Source organism: Zonotrichia albicollis, chromosome 9 (genome assembly GCF_047830755.1).
Source record: "Zonotrichia albicollis isolate bZonAlb1 chromosome 9, bZonAlb1.hap1, whole genome shotgun sequence".
In the NCBI taxonomy this organism is placed as follows: Eukaryota; Metazoa; Chordata; class Aves; order Passeriformes; family Passerellidae; genus Zonotrichia; species Zonotrichia albicollis.
The window spans coordinates 35,452,624-35,477,494 of NC_133827.1; the positions used below are offsets into that span (position 1 = coordinate 35,452,624).

At 42.3% G+C, this 24,871-nt stretch overlaps 2 protein-coding genes and 1 long non-coding RNA gene across 3 annotated transcripts; 2 read left to right on the forward strand and 1 right to left on the reverse strand.

Moving 5' to 3' along the window:
• Positions 1-7,174, forward strand: MRPL47 (mitochondrial ribosomal protein L47). The gene is made up of 7 exons (XM_074547409.1): positions 1-159; positions 882-1,027; positions 1,586-1,646; positions 2,292-2,388; positions 2,955-3,085; positions 3,976-4,071; positions 4,492-7,174. Exons 1-7 carry the CDS (start codon positions 74-76, stop codon positions 4,607-4,609), a joined length of 735 nt encoding a protein of 244 aa, XP_074403510.1. The 5' UTR covers positions 1-73; the 3' UTR covers positions 4,610-7,174.
• ACTL6A (actin like 6A) lies at positions 5,989-15,455 on the reverse strand. The gene is made up of 14 exons (XM_005484795.4): positions 15,209-15,455; positions 14,343-14,419; positions 13,970-14,144; positions 13,500-13,600; positions 12,172-12,269; positions 11,391-11,485; positions 11,102-11,208; positions 10,927-11,016; positions 10,679-10,740; positions 10,240-10,354; positions 9,834-9,914; positions 8,840-8,935; positions 7,748-7,834; positions 5,989-7,173 (listed from the first exon to the last, which is right to left on the reverse strand). The coding sequence occupies exons 1-14, from the start codon at positions 15,231-15,233 to the stop codon at positions 7,093-7,095; spliced, it is 1,290 nt and encodes a 429-aa protein (XP_005484852.1). The 5' UTR covers positions 15,234-15,455; the 3' UTR covers positions 5,989-7,092.
• On the forward strand, positions 14,579-24,436 carry LOC113459003 (uncharacterized). The gene is made up of 3 exons (XR_003379792.2): positions 14,579-14,780; positions 21,481-21,647; positions 23,271-24,436. It is a non-coding gene; the product is annotated as an uncharacterized LOC113459003 (long non-coding RNA).
• The last annotated feature ends 435 nt before the right edge of the window (positions 24,437-24,871 follow it).

A 24,871-nucleotide genomic window follows, 5' to 3' on the forward strand; every position in this document is an offset into this window, starting at 1 on the left:
GCCGGGCAGGCGCCATCTTGGGAAAGGGCAGCTCCCGCCCCGTGCCCCCGGCGCGGTGGGAGGACGCGGGGCGATGGCGGCTGCCGCGGCCATGGCCGCGCTGGGCCGGAGCCTCACGGCCGCGCTCCGCCTGCCCCGGGCTCGGCCGGGACTCCCCGGGTACGCACCGCGCCGGGCGGGCTCGGGCTCAGGCACGGAGGGGCGGGCGGGGTTCCCGGGAGGAAGGAGAGACCGTGGCGGGAGGCGGGTGTCCGTGTGTCCCGGCTCCGCCAGCCTGAGCGCTGCAGTGCGGTGTATGGCGGCAGGCAGCGTGTGAGGGCAGCACTAAGCGGCTCCCTGGGCCTGTGGAACCTGCGGCCATTGTGCTGGTGGGTTCGTGCTTTGCCGGGTGTCCCACGGGGGATGAGGGCGTGGATTCTCCCCCTCTGGAGCCACCCAGACCCACCCGGACGTCCCTGTGTCACCTTCTCCAGGTGACCCTGCTTTGGCAGAGGTGTTGAACTGCATGATCTCCGGAGGTTCTTTCCAATGCTAAAAGTTCTGTGTGCCTATGATGTACTCTTGTACAGCATAGCTCAGATTTATTCCTTAATTTTTAATTGATTATTATCTCTAAGTCTAGAAAATTTATAATTAGATGAGATGAGGGGGAGGAGATGAGATGAGATGAGATGAGATGAGATGAGATGAGATGAGATGAGATGAGATGAGGGGGAGGAGAAAACACCAAGAAAACATCTTTGTGACTAACCAAAACTCTGCTTTTTCCCCACATGCCGTGATCTGTCTGTAGGACCTGTGGTTTTGTAATTGAAACATTCTCATTTAGCAGAATATTATTTTTCCTATCATACATAGTTTTCCTTCTAACTTTTATGCAGCATGGCACTCAATCTGTACCACAAGAACCTACAAAAAAATGAGACCCTCCATCAGGTGAAGTTCCTGCACACAACTGTGTCTCGGAGAGGTCTGGAGGAGTTTTTTGATGATCCAGGAAACTGGGGGGAAAAAAGTGTAAAGTCTGGTGAGTTATATTTAGCATTTCTGATATTGATCTTTGAGCTGAAATCTGACCTGGTTTTTTTTTTGCATTATAGGGAGCATTCATAGCTACACTTATTTATCTATGTATATATACATACATCCACTTGTGCATCTTGATGCCTGTTAATTTTTGCTGTGTGTATTCAGTGTTTATGAAAGCAAATGGCAATTGTGCAGCAAAATGTTTTGCTGTAAATCCTCTGCCTTGCTCTGAAGTGAGAGTATATCCCAGAAGAGATGTGCTTTGATGAAATATAAGTATTATGGAAGAAAACTAGTTCAGTGTCAAGATTCATCTGACAGCTTTTTGTGTTTCCAGCCTTTTACAAGTGCAAATAAAAACTATTTATAATTGCCTTTTTGAATGGTATTTTAAATGCAAAGCTGAATATCCTCAAGGATGGCTGTCCAAGCAGTAGCATTTTAAAAGTGGTCTTTATACTGTTGTGTCAGCTGAGCCTGATAGAAGCAATTTTTATTTTCCAGAATAAGAGAACTTGGTTTCATTAAATTAAGGGTGGATTTTTATCTTTTACAGGGGATTCATGGAATATAAAGCAGCTAAGGGGCAAGAGTAGTGAAGACTTGCACAAACTTTGGTAAGTAAGTTTTAGTGAAGAAGCTTCTCTTCTTTCAGAGCAGCTCTGCACATCAATAAAATGTGGCTGGTGAACTCATGTTGCAGTAGCTTTAGTCTGGCACAGAGCTCTGCAGGCTCCAGCCAGCTTTGGGCTTGGAGCAGCCCTGGTGCTGGCCCTGCTCAGAGCACAGAAGCTGCACTGCAGGTGGCTGTGGGACAGCTGTGTGTAGTTCAGAGGGCTCAGGTTTTGTACAAAACCCTCTGGGGTTGAGTGGGACCCACTTGGTTGTCAGGGCCTTCTGGTGGGTGGGCACTTCATTCCATCAGGGTGCTCAGGCCTGCATTTATTCTGATTTTGGAAGTTTCTGAAGCTGGATTAAGTTCAGGCTGAACTTAATCATTACTGTGAACAGCTTCTTCCTTGCTTTGTCTTTTCCTGTGTACATGTGAGAAGAATCTGGCTCTGTCCAAGTAGTGGAAGACTTAGTGTTAAACTCTTCCCTCCTAAGCCCTCTTTATTCCAGACTAAGTAAAACTGTCTCCCTCATTCTCCTCTTTGTTTCATTATATGAAGGCAGCAGGATTTGGGGTGACATATAGTAAGTGTTAATAACTGCTTAGCTATCCCAAAGTGATTATTGCATTTCTGTGCTTTCTGCTCCAGGTATGTCCTGCTGAAAGAAAGGAACATGCTCTTAACTCTAGAGCAGGAATCCAAACGACAGCGCAAGCCCATGCCAAGCCCAGAGCGCTTAGAAAAGGTAACTTTCTCACAATACATAAAAACTGTAACTCTTAAGTAAAACTGCTGAAAGATCAAGTGTTTGTAAACTTGTAAAAGACCTTTTTCTTAAAATTATTCCCCTGATTTTAGTGTATGCACTGACTGCTGAAATCATAATTTGGTCAAGGAAGCTTTCTCAGTGTCCAGTGGGCATTGCTGTAACCAGACTCCAGTGAAAACTAAAATAATCAACAACCACTACAAACCATAAGCAAATCTTCTGTTTGCTTCTCCTGCTGCCATCTGACCCCTGCTTCAGAGCTTCCTACACTTCTGCATCAGCATTGGATCTGGTTTATGCTTTACCCAGCTGGTCTTTAATCAAGTATCACACTGTCACTTATTTCATATCTGTCCTGCTGTCAAATTAGACTTTTGAATTCCTTACTGTTCTAGTACACAGGCCCTGCTGAAAGAGAACTCATGTTCAAACTCCAACATGTCTTACCTTTGTTTTCCCTTTAAATTTTGTCTTTTGAGATCTTTTAAATTTTCAGCATTGTTTTTTGTTGGTGCATCCTGAAACTTTTTTACCATTTCCAGGTAGAAACGTCTATGAAAAATATAGATTTGGTTGTCAGAGAAAGAGAAATTGCTTTGAGACTTTTACAGACGGGCCATGAAAAGCCAGTCCCTGGCGAGTGGAGACACGACTTCCTGGGACGCACCTTCTGGTATGGAAAACCTTCTTTTTAATGTCTGAGTTTTTCTTGTGGTGTGTCTCTCTCTCAGAAAATCCTTATCTAATCAAGGAAGGATGCATAGACTGTACAGAACACAGGAGACATAGTAACAAACCTGTGGGATCTCAGCACCTCAGGACTGAGGTGCCGAGCCACCGAGACCACCCTTGGGGGGCTCGGGAGTCCTGGAATGTTGCCAGAAGTGTCTGGTGGCTGGACTTTGATCCTACACGGGAGACGACACCTGTATGAGGATAGGAGGACTTCACCGGGGTGAATGGTGAAGGGATTAGTTAATTAGAGGGTGAGACACAGGGTTTAGGATTTATGAACAGGGGGGTTTAGAGAAGTAAGATGGAGGAATTGGGGCGTGTCCTGTCCTTCTTCTTCTTCTTCTTCTTCTCCTCCATCTTCTTTGGTGATGGTGGCACTTTTGGATTGGTTATTACTAAAAGTGCACCGGGTAATAAGAATAAATGGTATTGGGGAAAAATGATAAATAACCATGGGTATAAAGATAGGTGGCTGTCCGGAGGGCGGACACAGTGTGCTCATGGCTGACTGCTGAGCAGACCTCTGTCAGGCTGAAAGAAAATCTTTTAGATAAACATTTAATAAACATAAAAACCGAAAGAAGAACTGAAGCCTCTTCTCGTCCTTTGATATGCGGGCTGCCCCAAGGCCACTCCGGGCCTTTCCAGGCCCTTCAAACAGCCGAAAACCGGACACAAACCAAGCCAGCAAGAGCTGGAAAAAAATACCCACATACAAATTCTGCCATCTGCCAGACCATTTTATCTTGAAACCAAGAGAAACTGGTAAAATCCTAGAATTAAGACAAAATGTACATTCTGTAATCATTTTTGATCTGTCTCCAACAGGTACAGTTACAAGGAATGGCCAATACCATGGCACTTGAACAAAAAACACAAAAAGAAGAGATTCTATTACTTACCTCATGTGAATCACTTCATCAGGTAAAAAGATTATTTTGACATTGAAAGTTATCTTCTCTGTTTGTGTCCTTATTCCACTTTAAAAGGAAAAAATAGCTGTAATCTTTCACTTTTCAGTTACTAGACTGAAAATTAGGCTTTTTAAAATACAGTTTGCTCTGTTTCTTTTTTTCTGTTCCCACCTTAGTTAATAAAGTACATGGTTATGCAGCAGCAGTGTAAAAGTATTGAAGTACAGAATATCAAAAATCCTCCCAGAGGCTGAACTTCTGTAGAATTCAGAAGCAGAGTAAAGATATTACTCTGCAGGCTTTTTTACTTTTTAGAAGCAAATGAATACTGAAGTTGTTAATCACTGAGAGCCTCTATCTGACTGGGGGGAGCTCATTAAAGTGGTCTCAGGCTGGCTGGAAATGAACCACACCAACTGCTCTGTTTCAGACTCAGACTTGAAAAAGCCTTACGGAAAAGGGCAAGGCAGCAAAGCCTGGAGAGGACGAGGAGGAAGGTCCTGGAAAGGAAGTTCCCTGACGTTGCTGTGAAATCCCAGAGCCAGTAGCAGGCTGCAAGAGCACTGCAAGCAACTGGTCAAGTGTCTGTGGAACATGAATCATGTTCTGGAACCACAAACAACTCCACTGAGCATTCCAGAGAGTCTCCATCTTTTTTTTTTGTTTTTAATACAACATTTGACTTTAATTAAATTTGTGATCTGGAATTAAAAAGCAGCTTTGGTATCTAACTCAAATCATCTGATCTCTCTGTTTGCAGGAACAAATGTTATGTTAGCCAGCTGTTCCAAGAGTGAAAGATACATTAGAACAGTGAAGAGCAGCCATGGAGTGCCAGCTGACAGTAACAAGTGTAGGGGTAACATTTACCTGGTTTAGTTTAACAAATGTGCATTAAAACCAGACAGAAACATGAAAGCATCTGAATAGCTCACATATGAGCTATTTTCCTGAATATTTTCCCTGAGTTACAGGTAAGCTATGCAAGGTGTATTTGCTCTCTGCATAAAGGCACTGGTAACTGGGCTCTTTGGTCTGCTATGAGTAATTTTTTCCACTGCTTTAAGTCTAGCTTCTTAGAAAGTATGGAATACTCAGCATGGGAACTTCTAATAGTTGTCCTACCTTGATTTCTGACAATTCAAACACTTGTACAATGCTTTTTGGCACAGTGTAAAATGTTTGAAAGAAGGCTGCAATGTCTTCTATGAAATTGAAGCAGGTAGTGCTGTTGCTCTCAGTTGATGAAACACTTCCTTTCACTTCAGGAAGGCTTTGTAACTCCACATGTGGTCATCTGGAAATCTAGATTGAAGTCACAAATAGCATTCTTTCAGGAAGCAAATGTGCTCAGCAGTATAATCTGGTAAAACACTGCAAGGGAACCAGTACTGTTTCCTGTATCTATCTCCAGCATTTGGACCTTCACCTTCTCTGCATCACACAAAATTCTCACTGCTTAAACTCAGAATCTTTAGTGTGAAAAAACCTCCAGCAGCGTTTTACTCTCCCTGTGCTGCTGGAATATTAGCAGATATTACTACTGTACTACAATTCTTTTAAGAGAAACAGAAGATAAAAGGTGATTTGGCACAATCAAATCTAAGCATGCCACAGAAGCAAAACTTAAAAACACCACCCACTGCAGTGCACTGAGACAGCAGCTCAGTTATGTTCCATGTTCCACCTGAATGGAAGCTGGACCGACTTTTTCTTCCACAATGACAACAGCTGGTGACTTTGCAGTTTGCCTCATTTTGCAAGAGAAATATGGTTTGTCAATAGCTTTGAAAACCTGATCAAGTGACTTTGTCTAAAGAGCAACTCAAGATTCTCATAAGACAAAAGCAGATTGGTTTGATAAATTACTTTATTATTTGGAGGTAATGTGAAACTTTTCAAATAGAGGCCTCAATTATTTACCCACAAGATCTTTTAGGATACAAAAATGTAGCAGTACTGTTTATTTTTTTTTTTAGATCAGTTAAATGCTATTTGGTTTTCCACAGCTTTTGAGATAAGGAGCAAAACTTCATTATGTCCCTAAACAGATCACCACACCATTGTAAATTAAGCTTAAAAGCAACATTGAGCTGTGTCTTGACAGCCAATTCCTGCTGAAAGAAAGTCATCCCCATTGCTGTGACCCTGAGTGCAGCTTCCCCCTGCAAACACAGGCACTTACAGACCCTGCTGGGAGGCACAGGGGGAGCCACACCAGGGGCTCCCTGCAGAGGATCAGCCACGCACTGAAAGCTTCTGACTGCTCCCAGTCCTGGAGAGGCAATTTTGTCTCAATTCCCCTGTCCTGAACAGGCTTTGCTTCTCACCAACATCACAAAGGCATTAAATACATTCTTACACATCAGGTGGAAAGCATTGCTTGCTTACTGAAATGAAAATGCTCCGTAATAAAAAAAATTAACAAACCAGTGCTTAATATAACATTCACTCCATGGAATGTAACACTTCTGTGATACAGTAAAAGTTTACACTAAAATAGATTGCTGAATACAAACTTTCAACTTTAAAACAGCAGAGTAACTTTCTCTGCAAGTACTCACAAGCTTGCTCAAATATAAAAGACCAAATTTTATTTTTTAAGAGAAAAATAAGAGCAATTTAAGGCCAAAGTACCAGCAAGGAAGACTAGTATGTGAAAATAGACAAGAAATTAGACAAGAAATAATTAATAAATAAGCACAGGCATTTGCAAGGTTATGCCTCTATCTATTAGCTAACCTGTAAAGCTGTTCCCAGGAAAAGATACTAGAGAAAATAGACATTTATACAAAATTATAAAATGCTTGTAACAGGAATTATTGCTTTACAAGGGACATAAACATCCTTTTTCTATTATAGTACCAATTAGGTCTCTGAAAATTTCTAACTTTGTTAAAATGGAACTTGAATTATGCAAAAAACCCAATATAAACTTCCTACAAAAAGGAGTCCATCCCATTCCTGAGTATGCTAAAGCTATAAAACAGAAGGAGCACCGAGCAGGCAGCAGTTTTCACAGTAAAGAGGTCTAAGGACATTTTCTTTCTACACACTGTTTCCCTCCTTCTTCATATTCTTGTTTAGAAATCCACATCTGCTGGAAAGTACCCTAGAAAAATAAAGAAACAAAAGCAACACACAATGAAAAAATATCAGAACACAATGATAGTTAATTGAAACATGATTAGCTTTTCCTAGGAGGGAGAACAAGCAAGTCCTTACATTAAATTAAGTATTAGGACTTGACTGCTTAACTGTCTCTTTCTTGAGTTTTATTGCTAAAGGATTAAACTCAAGACAGGAAGGGCAGCACCAAATGCTGATTCCAGTCTCCCTTTCCCATGATGATAAATTAACCCCCAAAAAGCATTTCAGTGCTCAGTAACTTGTAGAATTAACCTCAGGAATATGATGCAGAAACAGGTTTGCTGCTTTCATGGTCTACTAGATACAGTCTAGAGAAAGTACATGTATTTCAAGGTTTTACCTTGCCACTACAAACGGGAGAGCATGGCAGGATATGTTGTCACAGGAAACACTCACACCTCTTTTTAAAACAGATTCTCTTTCCCTTACCATGAGGATAGCCAAGGTTATGATTCCATAGCACAGACTCTGCAATGCACAGATGTCTGGTGGCAGTGCTGTTCAGCACAGCAATGCAGTAACACAGCTTTACTAACCAAAGAAGCCAGAATGGAGCCCCCAATCCACGAGCTGAACCTCCTCTCCACAGTGGTGTTGTTGGCTATCAACTTCAGGCGCATGCTCTGCACAGAAAGGGAGCAAATGTCACACAAATGGAAGCTGGTGACCTTCAGGGACAAGCAGCACAAGGAACCTGCTGTCTATACCAATATCAGCTGAAAAAGGTCCATTTTAGTACATCTGCAATACTGCTCATCTGCCCTGCATTTACAATTCAAAACAGCCACAGTGGAACAGGAAATATGGTTTTTACCTTGTGATCCAACAGCAAATGGTTAAGGCAAGGAATGGGCAGGTGGAGAGCAATAATATCACAGTGTACAGTGTCATCTCCAACGTGCATTGGGACTAAAATGAGTTATATTGCTAGACTTAAGTCATCTAGTCTTATTTGGATCCATTCATTCCTTTTGCTTTCCAAATGCCTTAGAGCAATAAAATCTTTGAATTTCAAATGGGCTCCTCCTCAGCTATTATAAGCAGTGAATACATTTCTCAGTTTCTGCTAACATTCATCATTTCAGAGTTGTCCCAAGCAGAACATTTTTGTTTGAATACTAAAATTCAAGAAATATCATAATCTGTATCTACTCTCAGATGCAAGGTATCAATACTTTCTTCGACATCAAGTGATGAAAAAAATATATAAGTATGTTACTCAGACAAAACCTGGTGATTTAGGTTGTCTGCAGAATCAAGGAAAAACAATTGCCACAACAAAGTGACCTCAGGCAGAATGACTGAATGTGCCCCAAGTTAGTCAGCAACACTTCAAAAGAGAGATCATCAAGAGAAATACTGGCTTGGGGACAATTAGAGAACTTAGGATCACAATCTGAGCGTAAGAGTGGAGCAGTAAAATACTCAAGGAATACTGGAGTTTATTCTGTATGAAACTCCTCAAGAATTCTTTCTTTTTTTTAGAGAGGGAGGTTTCTTAACCGTGCAGAAATCTATTCATCTGTCAGGTTCCTAAGAATATCAAAGCCACAATATCCTTGTGTACTTGTGTGGCAGAAAAGTAAAATGTCAAGCACTCAATGCAATAATGGAAAGTGTTGTTTTACCGGTGGGGTTTTCTGGGACAGCTCCCTGTTCAATCTGTCTGTGAAACTCTGTATTAGAGTGTTTCCTCCTGCTACAATCACACTGCCATAGAGACCCTAAAAAGAGAAAAAAAAAAAACAAACCTGGAGCTTTAACTTGGAAATCATTCTGAAAACAGCTCTTCCTCACAATAGAGAGGGGTGGCATGAGAATGTATAGTCAACAACAACAATATATTACTTGATGCCAACAGTATTACCTTCCTAATTCAATTTATTATTTAATCAGTTAAAATATTGCAAGGCAGCTTAATATTAAACTATAAAAGGAAGGCAGAAGCCATATGTTCTACATGATTTCACTGAACAATTTCTGATCTCAACCTGCAGATCTCCCCTCTTATGCAAATTGTTGAGTTTTTTACAGCTGAATGCAACCTCTAAAGAAAACCCTGCAGCAGTTTTCTATCTCACTACTGCTGCAGTTGTTGAACACACACCATGGCCCAGCCCACTAAGCCCTCCTCACACACTGGTTAACAGGAAAAAATTGTTGAAAGAACTCTCATGCAATCTGTATCAAATTGACACCTGAGAAAAACAGCACATTAATTTTAAAAATAATGTTTTCCTTTAGAACTTCTCCTCTTTATAAATTCCATGTATATTCTAAACACAACAACGCCTAAAAATCTGACGGTAACACTCCAAGTTAGAAACATCAATGCTTATCTGAAGCCAGTCCAATCCAAATTATGCAGTGCCAGCCACAAAATCTGTGCATCAGATTTTTATATATGGGTAGAAACAGTAAGTAAAAGGTCCTGATTTAGCATTTTGTAAGACAGAACACTAATGGTACATATCCCTATATAGAAATACATAATACTTACCAAATTATTCTAACATATTTATCATTATCCTAGGAAATCTCTTCACTGTTACTGTTCTAGTCCCAAAAACATGCACAGAAATATCTATGCCTTAAAATACAGCCTGGCTGAGTGGCACTTACCGGCCTGATATCTATATCACACATTCCAACGCTTGTTGTGACAACGTGGCTCACACCCAGCATCGTGTTACCAGATAAACCCTGCAGGGAAAATTAGGAATCTGCACATCACTGCTTCAAGAGAGCAAGGCATAGAAAAGCCCTGAATGAGATGAATTTTACAAGTGTTACTGGAGAGGGAGCTAAGCATTTTGTTAGGGAAGGAACAAAAATATCCCTATTTTTCCAGTCAGCTCATCACCACCCAGTTTGAACATTTCATCCTTCCAGGCAAATTCTACCCCCAAGAGAACCCCACAGTGCAAATACATCCAAATCACAGGATTAAAAACATTATACCAAAGAAAGCCATGTGATAGCCCAGTCATTCAGAGCCTTCCAATCTCAGCTATCAAAGTGGTTTTACCTTTACATTGGAAGGGTCAAACAATCCCTCGGGAATTTTCAGACGCTCAGCACCAAAGTCACAGTTGTAGCCATTGGGGAACTCATAATGAACTGTTGGCATCTGTGCTGCTACCCTGGAGCATCAGACAGAAAGCAACACATTAAAGTGCTCTCTAAACAGGATATCAAGTTATCTAAGCAGTGTTATAAACTACAGTTCCAATGGGAATACTGTGATTCATAAGACTTACACTTCCAATAATGTTTATTATGATCTCATCTTGGAATATTCAACAAAAAACTATCACCTGGGTATATGCAGTACGCCTACTTTCATAAATCATCCATTTTTAGATAAAACCTTCTGCCATAACAAAACCAGCCAACAGCAGTGAACAGGCTGAGCACCAGACACACAACTGGTAACAGATTTTACAAGAAAGAAAAAAGTAACATACTGTTCATCATAGGTTGAATCTGATACTTGGAGGACAGAAGCCTGGAAGTCCTGAATGACACACTGTGGAGTTCAAAATAACATGAATTTATATTAGTTATAATCTTCACTTTTATAAAATTTATAGAATCGGTACTAACTTTTCAAAGATTTTTCTCATTCTTCAAGAGAAAATGATGATATACTTGTGAACAAAACTTATTTATGGAACACTCAGGGAGGTGAGAGTAGGAGGCAGAACCTACTTACATTACACATGTAGTTGTGCCAAGACCTGGTGACCTGGGGCAACTTCTCTTTTCTCTTCCAATTTGCTGGTGACCCCTCACGTACTGCCTCCTGAGATTGTAGGGGACAAAGTCATCAGGTAAACATTGAAGCCTCTCCCCAAGACATCACTTACTAAATAAAGTTATTTTCCCACCTTTGAAGCAATCATATATGGAGGAATGATCTCTACGTTCATTTCCTGAAACAACTCCCGGCACTGCATAGTGATAAAGTCTCCTGCAAGTGGAGATTTTACAATACCTGGAAAGCAAGAAGGGGATCCAAAATAAAAACAAAACCAACTTAACCTGGAAAGTATCCAAATCATGAACATGCTCTCCCAACTATTTGTCAGTGAACACTATTAGGGTTTTTTGCCTTTTTAAGGGGGCAAAGAGATGTAAAAGCAGTAACAAAACTGCAAGCAGAATGAAAGTTCACACCTTGCTGAAGTACATATCCATCATGCACTGGAATAGCAGTGGTGTGTGTCGCTCCACTATCCAAGATGAGACCTGTAGATCTCCCATTAGCAAAACTAGTCAAAGGGATTAAGGAAAACATTGTAATTTTCACTTTAGAAAAAAAACCTGCTGCCATACAATTAAATCATAACTAGGAATGAGGACTCCAACATGTTATTCCTTGCCTCTACAGAGGGATTTGTAATTTTCCACAGTGTACCATCTTTCTGTGAAGTGCACAATCTCACAGAGAGAGCAGCATTGAACTTCCATCTGTGAACTAACTCGGGCTTTGGAGGCACAAGGGTGAGACTTTGTGCCACTCCTATGCAGCAAGCTCTGAGTACATCCAACTCATTTAGACTCAAAGCTGGAAACATATTATTAGTTAAAATAATTACAAATATTCTTCCTAAGGCTATGAAAGTGTCAAGCTCTAATTACTGTATTTAGCAATGTGGACACCACCATTTCAGGTCTGTAATGTTCTTACCCATAGTATACAATGGAAAAAAAAATACAATAAAATAAGACTATGACCCCGAGGACAGAGTCAGATTGAGAGAACTTCAAAAATGAGATCTAATGCCTTAAAGTACATAAAATGCATTTGTTTACTTCCTCCCTGGATCTTTATGGAAAAAATCAATTTTAAGTAAGCTAGGCAGGCTGTTATACTTGGAATTGCCTGGAAAAAGTTTACCATAATTTCCTGGGGGGAAGAAAATAAAACCAAGCAGTGAAACATTTGAAAGGATACGCTGTCAGAACAGCAGTTTTACACAAGAAAAAGGCCGGGATGTTGTAGTGTTCAAACATCAATTCCGTCAGTTTCTCACGCTTTGCCCTGGTATTCCACTAAAAAATAATAAACCCAAACCACAAGGAAGTGACCAAAAGGAAGCTGTGTTTGCACACTAATAGACTGCTAACACAATAAAGAAGTTATTAAAAAAACTCCAGCCACAGTTTCCAATCATACCAAAATTCTACATAAATGTATTTCTAGTAATTTACTTCTTCAGAACGTTTTTCATTCCATTTATACCACAACACATCAATGTTTATCTGTCACACAAAAGTGCCACACACCTTTCACGTTACATTACATTTCTACATTTCTGCAGCTCTTTCAGTGTCAGGCTCCCAGAGAACTCTCTAAAGCAAGCACCCTGCCTTTTACAAGGGAGAAGATACATGAAGGAACTTGCCCAGTGGGAAGAAAAATAAATCCAGACTTTCCAGTTCCCAAAGTACCTTTAGCTGTGATTAAGCCAGGATATAACTGAAATATTCAGCACATTGCTGAAAATGTGAAGTTTTTTCCAAGCCAATACAAGAAAGTAAGATGAGGTTTTTAAGGAGAATTTCAATGGGAATGTCTCTATTCAGACACCCACTGAGCCATCAAACAGCCACTGCAAACGCATCCACACTCCACAAGCTGTGATTCAACACAAGGGAACAATGAAATTCAACAAAATCCTTTTCATAAGGTTTTCTTAAAGAAAGGCATCACTTGTGTATGGCATGTCTACCTTTTCTACTCTGACTTCAAGATCTGCCTTCAAATGCTGAGCATTTTAAAAAGACAGAAACCTTGTCCAGATTTTCCCAGAAATTTGTATTCATCCACTTCAGCTGCCTTACAGGACAACTTACAGAAACAAAGACAGAAAAATTTAAACTTCTCCATTACAAATTTTATTCTGTGTCACTTAATGTTACTTGTAAAGTTAAATGAAGCAAGATTTTTTTTTATGACTTTTTATTAAGTGTAACTTAATATATAAGACATCCAAACATCTTTTTTCTTTTTATTCTAGGCAGTAAAATTTCTTTTTTTAACTTTTGGCTTCTTTTCAGTAAGTGAAAAACAATAGCATATTGTAAATACTTTCTAATATAACTCATACAAACTATTTCAAATTGAGGGTTTTCCAGAAGCTGTCAAGTATTGTAAAATTGTCACTTCTGTAGCTAAGTTTTAGCACTTGTCACCTACAAGCCACTGCCAGACTTATCCAGGACTAATGTTTACAGAGCTATCAAAAAGACTTATCAAAATGCACAGCTGCTTTTACTCACTGGTGCTTCAGACATAAGGACAGGATGCAAACTTGCTTCAGATTTAATATGCATCTTGTAAGTGTGATCCAAAATTGCCTGGAAACTATCCCAGTCTTCAACTATAACAACATTGAGACAAACAGGTTAGTTACTTCTAAGTTTTGTTTCATTTCATAAACACATAAATGCTTTCCAATTTAGTTTTTTGCACAGAGCTCTTCAATCAAAAGCTGTCCTCAGCAGCCACACACCTCCTCTAACAGATCTGGAGAATTCTCTTCCTCCACAACCACCATGACTTCAACAATTATGCTGAAAGCCCACTAACAGTGAAAACCAACCACATCTCCATGCAATTTGTAAAGCAGGAGTTCTGTTCTTACAGCCTCTGCTGCTGTACATAACATCTGTCAACACAACCATAACTTGCTGTGGCCTGGCAATGCTATTTTTTTAAAATCAGGTAGAAAAAGACAAGAGCACCATACTCATTCCATTTTTTAGAGGTGAAATGGCTTCCATATTCTCCCTTGGAACTCTCAGGGCATTAGTGTCTATGTAGTAGGTTGGGCCCCCTTGTTTGCCCTTGTCACCATCTATCTCCATCAGAGTGCTGCCATTGTCCCTTTCCAGCACCACACCAATGGCTGTTGGAAAATCCACCTGCAAGGCAAGAGGCAAGCAGCACATAAGGATTAGCAATGTTCTGCAAGTTGGTGTTTTTCTCATAAATTCACAAGTTTCTTTATACAAGAGAGTCAGAACAAACCCCAATGTATTTGGAAGGGTTGTAACTCGCAAAGAAGACTTTTTAAGGCATAAATTCATGTTGAATTTCCTTCGAGGCACAGATTCTCTCACCTTTGGGCAATCCTCGCCTGCATAGCCTGCTCTCACTGTGTACGAGCCAATGTCAAAAACCAGAGCCCCAACTTCATCTGAAAAGATTGTTAATAAAGAATGGTTATTACAGTCTTCTGCAACTCTAACCTTTTCCTGCCCACTGCCTGCTTTAATGGGAAAGCAAGACAAGCAAACCAAGGGATCTTTTACAAAGTAGTGACAAACTTCTCTATTCAGAACTCCCGCTACCAGAGAGCAGTTGGAAAACTGCAGACAGGCTTTAACTGCGGTATTGCAATCCCTCCATCTGGCGTAAGGAAGAGAACTTCAGTAGAAGAGGGAAAACGTAGTAGCAGCTAAACGGATCGCGAGATAAAACTTTCAAGAAGTTCTAATTTAACAGCCACACGAAGCCAGGCGAGCGCAGAGCCCCCGCGCGTGATGAGGATGAGGAAGGTGAGACTGAAAACATCATCCGTGTGAGGGAAGGGGTCAGAGCGCCCAACCCTACGGGCCCGATCCCTGCACATCCTAAAGGAAACCTGTGGGAAAGGATCGGATGTCACAGGGGGTGTGCACAGGGGCTCGGGGGAACCACACCCGGCTCCCAAAGTGCGGGGATCTTCTCCGGACCTTGGCACGGCGGATCCTGCCCAAGGCCGCGGTGCGAGCGGTCCCCGGCGGAGGCACCTCGGGGCCGCCAAGGACATAAACAGCATAAACAACATAAACAAGGCCCGCCGCCTCTTCCTCCTCCTCCTCACGCGTGGGACACGGAGGGGCCGCGGCAGTGCCGGGCCGGGCTGAGGGAGGCGGGAAGCGCCCGCCGGGGCCGCACGCGCCGCCTCGCGGGGCGGGGGAGGGGAGGGCGGCGCCGGACTCACCTCCCCCGTACACGCCGCCGCTCATGGCTGCCGCTGGGCCCGGCCCCGCTGTCCGCCGTGCCCGCGCCGCGCCGCCCGGCCCCACTCCCCGCCTGCCCCGGTGTCCGCGGGCCCCGCGCTCCCCGCCCGCTCCTCTCGCAGCCGACCCAGCAACAAAAGCGCCCCGGCCACGCTCCCCGCCCGCGGCGCGGCCCGACCCGCAGCGCCGTCCCCCGCCCGCCAATGGCAGCGCCGCGCGGGCAGAACCGGCCAATCGCGGCCGGTGGGAGGCGGGGCCTTGCCGCGGACAGCCAATCCTGAAGCCGGAAGCGGAGGGCGGGCAGGCGAGGGAGTGCAGGGCGGGGGGGCGGTGTAAGGGGAGCGGCGGCGGGAGGGGACGGGGAGAGCGCCGAGGAGGCGGGGGGGTGAGAGGAGCGGGGCAGGTGAGCTGGGGACCGTGAGAGGAATCACAGAATGGTTCAGGCGGGAAGGAACCACAGTGGATCCTCTGGTCGCACTTCCCAGCCCCAGCAGGGTCGTCCCAGAGCACGTGGCACAGGATTGTCCAGACGGTTCTGGGGTATCTCCAATAAGGGCGACTCCACATCTTCTGTGGGCAATCGTTCTAGTGAGCGGTCATTGCACATGAAAATTCTCATATTTGGGTGGAACTTCCTGTACATCAGTTTCTGCCCGGTGTCTCTTGTTCTGTTGCTCAGCGCCACTTGAGAAGGGCCTGATCCATCCTTTGCTGACATTGTTGAGCTCACCACCTCCCTTTGCTGACATTGTTGAGCTCACCTCCTCCCGAGCTCACCTCTGCTCCCTCAGCTTCTCATTTAACACTCCAGTCCCTTCTTCATCCTCTGCTAAGGAGCTGCAGGAGCTCCCTGTCCTCTTGTATTGAGCCCAGAACTGGACATGGGGGAGGCTGCCGGCTTTGCTGGAGTGGGGACAGTTGGCTTGTGGATCCTGAGGGCTCGCAGGCTGAACTTGCTGCCACATGAGGAGTGAGCATCGGCACTGTGGAAAGGAGCCGCTGCTCCTGGGCCCTCCCCAATTCCAGCTGACAGGAGGCTGTAACCTGGTGGGATCAGCCTCTTCTAGGAGGACCAGAGGATATAATCACAAACTGTGCCAGGCACAGGTTGAACTCAATGATCTCAGAGATTTTTTTCCAAAGTAACTGATTCTGTGATTAATTCCTCTGCTGTCACTGCTCTGTTGGGCTCTTCCACTGAAATAAAAAGCTTTTGAAGCCTGTCTTGATAACCCTGCCTCGTGTGGTTCCTTTCTTGCTTGGGGCAGAGCCCTTGGTCTCCAGGGCTGGTGTGTCTCGAGCTGGGCAGTTCAGTTGCCAGTTTTCCAGCTGAACTTGTAGTTAGGATTTCACATCGCCTTGTTTGGTGTCAGAGCGCCCAGCCAAAGCTGGTGTTCAGCCAGGACAGCCAGGGATGGGGAACTGTAAAGCTACAGAAATTAAAGAAAACAAAAGAAAGACCTCAGGCCTAACCAGCAGTTAACTAAAATTTTCACTGGAGAACAAGGGAATTGGCTTAAAGAGCAAGTGTTTCCTGGTGTGCAACTTTTTGAATTTTTATGTGAGGTGGGTATTTTTGGAGGGGATGGGAAGCTGTGTGTTCTTTTAAAGTTTACCTAAGATATGTAGTTTATTTTTGTAATACTGTAGCAAGGATCTTCAAGTAATTAGATTTAGCCTGCTTAATACAATATTTCACTTATTACATTTACATTTGACTATAAAGTTTTGGATAGCATAATGAGAAATCTTAATAGCACCTAATTATTGGACTATAAATGATAAAAAGAAGTGCTTCTTGTATTTTCACCATAAAAGAAAAATTAATGATGTGAGCTTGCTCTGTCTTACTTGGATAGGGAGTTCAGAACTTCCTAGAAAACTTGAAGGTTTTTTCCTAACCTGTGACTTAAGTTTCAATTATACCTCCCTAAGTACACTGATTTTAATCAGGGAGATAAAACTGGGATTTGGTGTACCCAGTAGTTTTGTTTTGGAGGCTGAATGAATTAGCTTGTTAAAGCTGTTGAGAATTTAACAAATCACTACAAATCTCAGCAAACTTCATGCTGGTGAAGAGGAAAAGCAGCCTAGATGTGTGTGTTTGTACTGCAGCTCCTAAGATGCTGCACTTAACGTTGGGCTGGTGAACAGCAATCCCCTTTTAAGGGGGAGGGTGTCAAAACATAGGAAAAGTAATAAAATCCAACAGTTCCAAGGGACAACCACTTGAGTTGGGTTTTTTAAGCACAGTTATGACAGTACAAGGAGGTTATTTGATTTACCAACTCTCAAGGGCAAGGAACTTAGTTTGAGACATGGTTTGAGTCTCGTTTCTTTAAGGAGCAAACGTCATAATTTTGTCATGCAATTAAGAAATTCTTTTATAATTTATTGTACAATACAGCTACAACATAGAGATGCTAGCATTATAAAGATAAATCCTGCCGTTTCATTAACTATACATCCTAAAGGCAGTGCACCTTCATTTTGTATTATGAAATATTTTCAAGTGAGTATGTTATCATGCTTTCCAGTATGGGGCACTAATACTCAAGGCATAGTTCTTTGAGGAGGAGGAATGAATTGCAGATGGGAAAAGCAGTTCAGAAAATTTGGAATTACCATGCCAGAGGTTCTTCATTTAGCTCCTTCTTGTGCTTTATTTTGCAGTGATGATTCCTTGTATTCATGTGACAAGTGACACTTTAAGCCAGACACTGCTCTCTGCACAGCAGCTGCTTGTGACTGATCTGCAAGAGAGGAACCAACACAGCATTGTGCTGCTTTAGTTTTCTTCAATATTTCTTCAACACAAGAACATGCCCTGGAAATCATGTTGGCATCTAGAAGCCTCAGGGTTTGATAGCCATAAGGAACAAAGACAAATCCATGCAATTCACAGGAAGTCTGGAGTATAAGGGGAAGGAAATATAGACTGAAAACCCTCTAGGTCCCTCTTTTGTCTTCCTTGTACTGTTCCAGGTGTTTCCATCAGTGGAAAGTGGGCACAGCATCATCACTGTAGTTTGACAAGGCTCTGCAGTGACTTTGCTTTGCAGCAGGTGGATAACCCAACACTGTTCCATGCACAAGAGAAATGGACTTGAGGCATCTGTTTTTAGCAGTCTGAGTTACAGGGTTACACATTTCAGATTGTTTCAGTGAACTCCTGCACATCATCCTATGTTTGCATAAGAGCAGGTGAAATCTGTAATTTTGCTACCACTTTCCATAATGAGCCCAAATATTTAGGGCCTTTTAATAATTTTTGCTTAGTTTCATCAGAAGCAAGGATTATAAAATCAAGGCAGATAGGAACAATAACAGTATTTTATCTAGGTCCCCATATTGGTACAACTAGCCATAATATCATGGCAGGAGTTGTGGATGCAGGTGTGACACAAACCATGGGAATATCACATACTGATGTACTGTATCTGACATTATATTGTAATCCTAGAGCCAGACACGGACATAAATTGTCCATGGCAATAAAGAGAAGAACCATTTAAAAGTGAGGCATGAACCAAGGCATCAAATTATGGTGCTAACTTATAGGCAAAAATTAATTCCATCAGTGATAATCTGGAGAAAGAGAAGTTTCCTAATTATTGCTTTGAGATTTTTAAGACTTCATTGTTTCAAGCAAGTTCATTCACCTTTTTGGTGACATAAAGCAATGTAGAAAGTAATGTACATGTCAAGCCAAAACTGAACAGAGTGATTTTTTGTTTCTCAACAAGCAGCACTTCCCCATGGGGTGGCTGATGGCCTGTTGCTTTTGAGCTGTGCCACACAACTGCCAGCCAGTCTCTAGGCTGCAGTGCCAGCAGACTGCCTGGACAATGGCTTATTCATCATGTCTGGGTCCCTCCTTGTTTCTTCATTGCAAAATGCATGTTAAATGTTTTATTTTTCCTATTTTCAGATGAGGTCTTAAATGTTTATGTGAACTAGGAAAGCCTCTGTAGATGAAAAAGCAAAATAATAATTAATACTTATTCACTCAATAGCTTTGTATCACGTCTTAGCTTTCCACTTTCTTTGCTAAAGTACTTGGGTGCTTTGTCAATTTAAATACTCCCCTTCCTCAGGGAGGCTGAATATCATTCTCCTGCAGAAAATGAGCAAGAACAGGAATTAAGTGCTGAGCCTCACTAAGGAGCCTCAACACTGGCACAAGGACTTTTAGGTTCTTCTCTCAGACTGAAGTCCAAGCACTCAATTCTGTTTCATATAAAATGGACACACCTTAAACTTGGATGACCACTGTAGAGGCTGTTTGATTCTTAGCAATTGAAAATTCTGAGGAAAGGAGACGTGTCTGGAATCTCTCTGTGACTCCAGCAAGGCAGTCCTGAGGCTGTATGTTCCAGAATCTTCTTTTGGAGCTGGTGTGTTTTAATGGTTCTGCAAAAGAGCCATGACTCACCCTTATTGTAGAACATGACTGAAGGAAGAAGTGATGGTGCTTGCCATTAATGCACAGTCAACTTTCCCTCACCAATGGATGGCCTGACTCAGTTTCAGCAGAGAGCATGCTGAGCTTCCATCTGACAGCCTGGAGTGATGGTGACTAGGACATGCTGCAGAATAGGGGGGAAACCATGTAATAACAGAACTACTTTATAGTTCTGTTCTGTAAGAGGTTCCTGGGAAACCACATTACAGGCCTCCAGACCCTTTCATTGTTTAGATCAGGCAGAGTGAGGAGTCACAGAGCCAGATTTGATCAGCACTGTACAGCAATGCTTGCCTGGACCTGGTTCTGAGGTAATTGGTCCTCTGGGCTGAGCTGGCTGTGGCCAGAACTGAAGTGTGCCTGTACTGCCCTTCTCAAATGAGTCTCTTGTGCACATATGTCTCACTTGGCTCAGCCCTGTCAGAACTCTCTGTTTCAGGCTTACTGTTTGCTCTGCAGTCGCTTTGGATTCTTGCAGGGCTTATTTTCTTGGCTGCTGGGCCAACCCTGACCTGGCTCAGTACCTCTCATCTGCAGAAACAAAGCTCCTTACAGCTGGGAACCAGCTCAGCCTGACAAACAGAAGATCTTTGTGTCACCTGAGCCCTGCCATTAAAGAGGCCACTGATCCCCTGCACTCCCCACTGTGGCAGTGGCAATGTGGGTGTGGGAGCAGAGCAGGTAGCATGGAGCACTGATCTGCCTCCTGGCCAGATGCAGCATGGCAAGGTGCACATCCCTGCTCCTGCTTTCCAGGAGCTGCTGCCTTGCCTTACCTCAGGAGCATTTTCAAATTGTGGTGCTGTCTGGAGACCCTGTGGGTGAAATGGGGCAGTGTGGGGAGCAGAGCTGTAGGGGTGTGCTCAGCACTGACCCTACAGACCTGGTGACATGTTTTGTGCCACCATTCAGTCTGGAATCTTGGTCTGGTTTACTTTAAAAAGCTGTTTGCACTTGGCATCAGGAAATGTTTGTTGTGCAGGGGAGGTGTTGGTGTAGCCACATTTGTCCTGTGTGCTCTGCCACCAGGAGAGGGCACAGGCAAAGCCTGTCCCTGGATTGCAGGGACATTGGCAATCCACAAAGTGCTGCAGGGTTTGGAACACAAGTGAGAGCAGCATTATTTCTGCTGGGCTTCAAAAACCAAAGTATTGGCTTGGGGGTTTAGATTTATGTATTACTGTATCATCAAATAGATATTTATATTGTTGTAAACTAAATTATTAAACAGCAGTGAGGAAAAACAGCAGTGTATTTGCTGGATGGGCATGTCCCTTTTTTCTTGAATTCATTCATGTCATTACTGTGACAAGTAGGTACTCTGTCATCCAAAATGAGCATGTAGAGCAATGCAGTTGCATTGCAGCAAGAAGTCTGATGAGAAAAGGGTTTGTATCTATTAAGAATTACCAGTTTATAGAGGGATGTTTCAGATTGAAGTGCTTTATCTGAATATTCACAAAAGATCTATCGTAGGGCAGTCGTGCTACAGCTGTTCAAAAGTGTCAGCTGCTGAATTACAGCCTCAACACACATCTGCATTATTATGCTCCATTTTAAAAAGTATTGGGATGGTATATATAATATCTTTGCATTTGTTGATGTTTATTGTTTGATGATTTGAAATTGCTTTAACAGATAAGTTCATTACATATTTTATGCCTAATGTAAGAATCCTGACTTTTATATCACATGCACATTTGTAATCCCTTTGTCTTCTGCTTATGTGGTTATCTTGGAGACTGATTCTTCTCTCTCACCACACTGACACAATGTCTTTTATTTCAGTACAGCAAAACTGTGTGCATCAGGCTCAAGACATCTTCCTTGCAAGTGAAATGGAGAGCAATGAGTGCTTCCAAGAGTTATCAGAAAAAGATGTGGTACAGTGGAGAACCTGATCAGATCTGCTGATGATGGATTTTCCTTGAGTCCTGATATGTCAGCTTACATGGGTGGGTACTCTTCATTATTTACTCCTTTATATGAGAATTAGGTGTGGCATAGAGAATCCTGGCTAGGAGAGTGGTCAGGGATGTTCTTTCTCACAGGCCATAAACAGCATATAAAAGCACCAATCCATGAAAATCTTGGTATTTTGTATTTATTAATTGCTTGATTTCTTTGACCAATCAAGAAAAATAGAGATGGAAAACAGTCTAGCACTGTGGGATGCTTACAGTAGGGAGAATTGATGTAAGCAAGTCTCAGGTATTTTTAAACCAGTGTTTTAGGAAACTGGGCTCATGTTACCTTTTTGATTGCTTCCACAGATGATAAGGTTGCAGCATAAGCTGCATTATATTAGCAGGCAACAGATCATCCATGTAGAACACAGACTGCATGAGGATCTTTATCCTAGTAAAAGCTTTGATCAGAAATTTTTGCTTTTTTGAGACACACAAAAGAATCTAAACATGGAACAAAACTGGAGGAAGCCAGGCCTTTTAAGCTGCATTTCCCAGAAGCTGCTTATTTTCAATGAGTTGTTTAGATGTGCCTTAATCAAAGCTGCAGACACAGTTTCTCTACGTGTGTGCAAGTGCTCTTAGGCTCACCAGCGGCAGCACAGGGAGAGCCAGTCCTGGGCACCTCAGATCTGCTGCTCACTGTGAGTTGCAGTCCAAGCTGTGAGGATCCTGAGGCTGCAGCACCTCCCAGGACTGTGGTTTGGTTGGCTGGGTTGGCCAATCTGAACCAGCAGCCCTGAGAGAGAGTCAGCAAAGACTCTGCTGGTGTCACCTGCACAGGTGACCTTGCCCCTGTGCTGTGTTGGGATGATGGGACTTGCTGTTGTCCCCTCTGGTCAGAACTGCCCCAGTGTTCCTGCCCCAGCATTCCCCCTCACAGTGATTGTCACCCACTGGAGTATTTTAGCACAGGGTTTATGGGGTCAGCAGAGGTGGGTCTGGGTCACTAAGGTGCTGGATGACCAATGCAGGAACTGGGAAAAATATGGAGTCATCCTGCACTTGGATGGATCTGTGTTAAAATGCAGACTCTGTCCATGGATTTGATTAAAATAGGGTAGTGAAGGATACTGCTTTACAGCAGTGTGTTCCTGTTCAGATGTTTGCATTTTCTGAAAGTTAGTACTTGCTATTCCTTCATTTATCTCACTGAATTTCACTGTAATAATGTTCCCAGATAAAGCAACATTGTGGGAAAGCCAGAGAATGCTAAAAGGCTGTAATTTCTCCTCCTAAGGAATGTTGTTATCTTTCAGCATGAACACCCTTGACATCAGCTGGTCTTGCTGCAATATTGCTAATGGAGAAGTGCAAGGACACTAATAATGGGTTTGGCATCATCTGGCAAGGCACACGTGTGTCCTTCTTCTGGAAGGACAGAGAAGGAAAAAGAATATATTGTCCTTACTCAACAGGGTATTGTTCAGAATCATATCTATAGCCTGGGAAACAAACATCAGCATTCTCCCCTTTGATGTTTACATGACATGACAGTGTAAGGGCTTCTGGAGAGATAATATGTTCTGATAGATTTGGGATTTTTTTCTGCAACTCTGTGGCATAAAGAACATCGAGCCTGCTAAGCCTCAGCTATTTTTTTTTTTCCAGCTAAAAACCAGACGGGAGTAGACACACCTAAGAGAAAAGACAGAATTTGGAAAGCATGGAGAAGGTGTGATTGTCCTTTACACCAGATCACTACGGGCATCGTTAAGTGAATGGATTCTGCTACAGGATGCATTTCACAATCATTTAAACAGTTGAGCCAGAAAAATGCTGAAAACTTTTAATTCCCCCTCATTTGAGTGAGCTGATCTTTTTCTGTGATGAATCACTTAAAATCAGTAATAATTTACTTACAGAGTGATTCCTGTTTCCAGTCTTTTTTAACATACTGATGAATTTTTAATTTAATTTGCTAATGTGTTGGCAAATTATACCAGTGTATAGAAAGGGTCCTTTAAGGACTAGCAACCCTTTTTTCATTTGTGCCTCTTCCTAAGACTCCATTAAAAACTCTTTTTTCTTCCCCATGTCCCCACTCATTGGCTGGATTTGTCCCTGTTGTGCTGCCCAGAACATTCACATGAGTCAATCTCACATGCTCAGACAAAGGCAAGTTGACAGGCTGGATATGATCTGAAAATATGAAGGTTTTGTTAAGACCATAAAACACAGAAATCTCCGTGCAATCTGTGTTGCAAAAACACACACAGTTTTTGTATATTTCAATACTTTTGGTCTCACATCTACTAACATTTCATGCTATATATGTCCATGACAGACCACATTTGTTCTTACAAAAGCAACTTTGGGAACACCAATGGTAGGAGTTTGGTTTGGTTTTGGTAATGAGTGAAATGTTGGTGGAAAATTTGTTGTTGTATCTCAATTTCTGCAAATTGTAATTGTAAAAAAATGAGAAGCTTAGATTTGGGTCATCAAGGTGAAGATTTATGGGAACATAGAGCTTTCATTGGCCCTGAACAAATGGCTAAACTTTGCTTTCTGTGGTTTCTAAACACAAAGTAATCCTTGTCCTCCTGTCAGGAAAAAGATGTAATATCAGAGGTAATGTTACACTGAGATTTCTCTTTGCTCAGACCGAGATATTTGTCAATTAAAACCCAGCAGAACATTTGCTAGTATGATGTTGCCAGAATTTAAATAATTAAAAATGAGTTGTCTTCAGCAAATAAATAAAGTGCACCTAATGGAGCATTATGGAATATCCTTTCTGTTCATTACTTCTTTGGTCATAAAACTCAGGCACTTCCAAGGGCTCATTCAGGCTTTTTGGAAAATTGTCATGATACAAGTGTAACACCTCCCTCCTGATTGCAATGGAGTAGTAGCTTTGGAAAATAATAACAATCTGAATTGCAATGAGTGCTAATTTTTACTCCATAAAACTGTAACTAATTGAATTTAGGCAGCCAGGAACAGAAATATCCTTGTGGAAGCTGCTGGGTACTTCCATTTCAATTCAGGTTTGGAGTTCAGAGTTCAAATACATCTAATGTGTTTTCATCAGTTCAACAGGAAACTCAGTTGTCATGGTAGAGCCATTTCCATCCAACTTTTACATAATAGCTAAGTGGTTAGAGCAGCCACCTCACCTCACTTACTTCTTAGTTCTTATTTCAGAGAATTGTGCCCCTTCCTTTAGGCTATGAAATTATCTGAGTGCTAATGCTCTCCAGTATGCT

Coding starts and splice junctions, on each gene's coding strand:
- ACTL6A (XM_005484795.4), bottom strand. CDS start 15,233: ATGAGCGGCGGCGTGTACGGGGGAG. Junction 13,601..13,969: donor ACCTCTAAAAAATGGAATGA/GTATGGTGCTCT, acceptor ATGTTGTTATAG/TTGAAGACTGGGATAGTTTC. Junction 7,835..8,839: donor TGTCCCAGAAAACCCCACCG/GTAAAACAACAC, acceptor CTTTCTGTGCAG/AGCATGCGCCTGAAGTTGAT.
- MRPL47 (XM_074547409.1), top strand. CDS start 74: ATGGCGGCTGCCGCGGCCATGGCCGCGCTGGGCCGGAGCCTCACGGCC. Junction 160..881: donor GCTCGGCCGGGACTCCCCGG/GTACGCACCGCG, acceptor ACTTTTATGCAG/CATGGCACTCAATCTGTACC. Junction 1,647..2,291: donor GAAGACTTGCACAAACTTTG/GTAAGTAAGTTT, acceptor TTTCTGCTCCAG/GTATGTCCTGCTGAAAGAAA.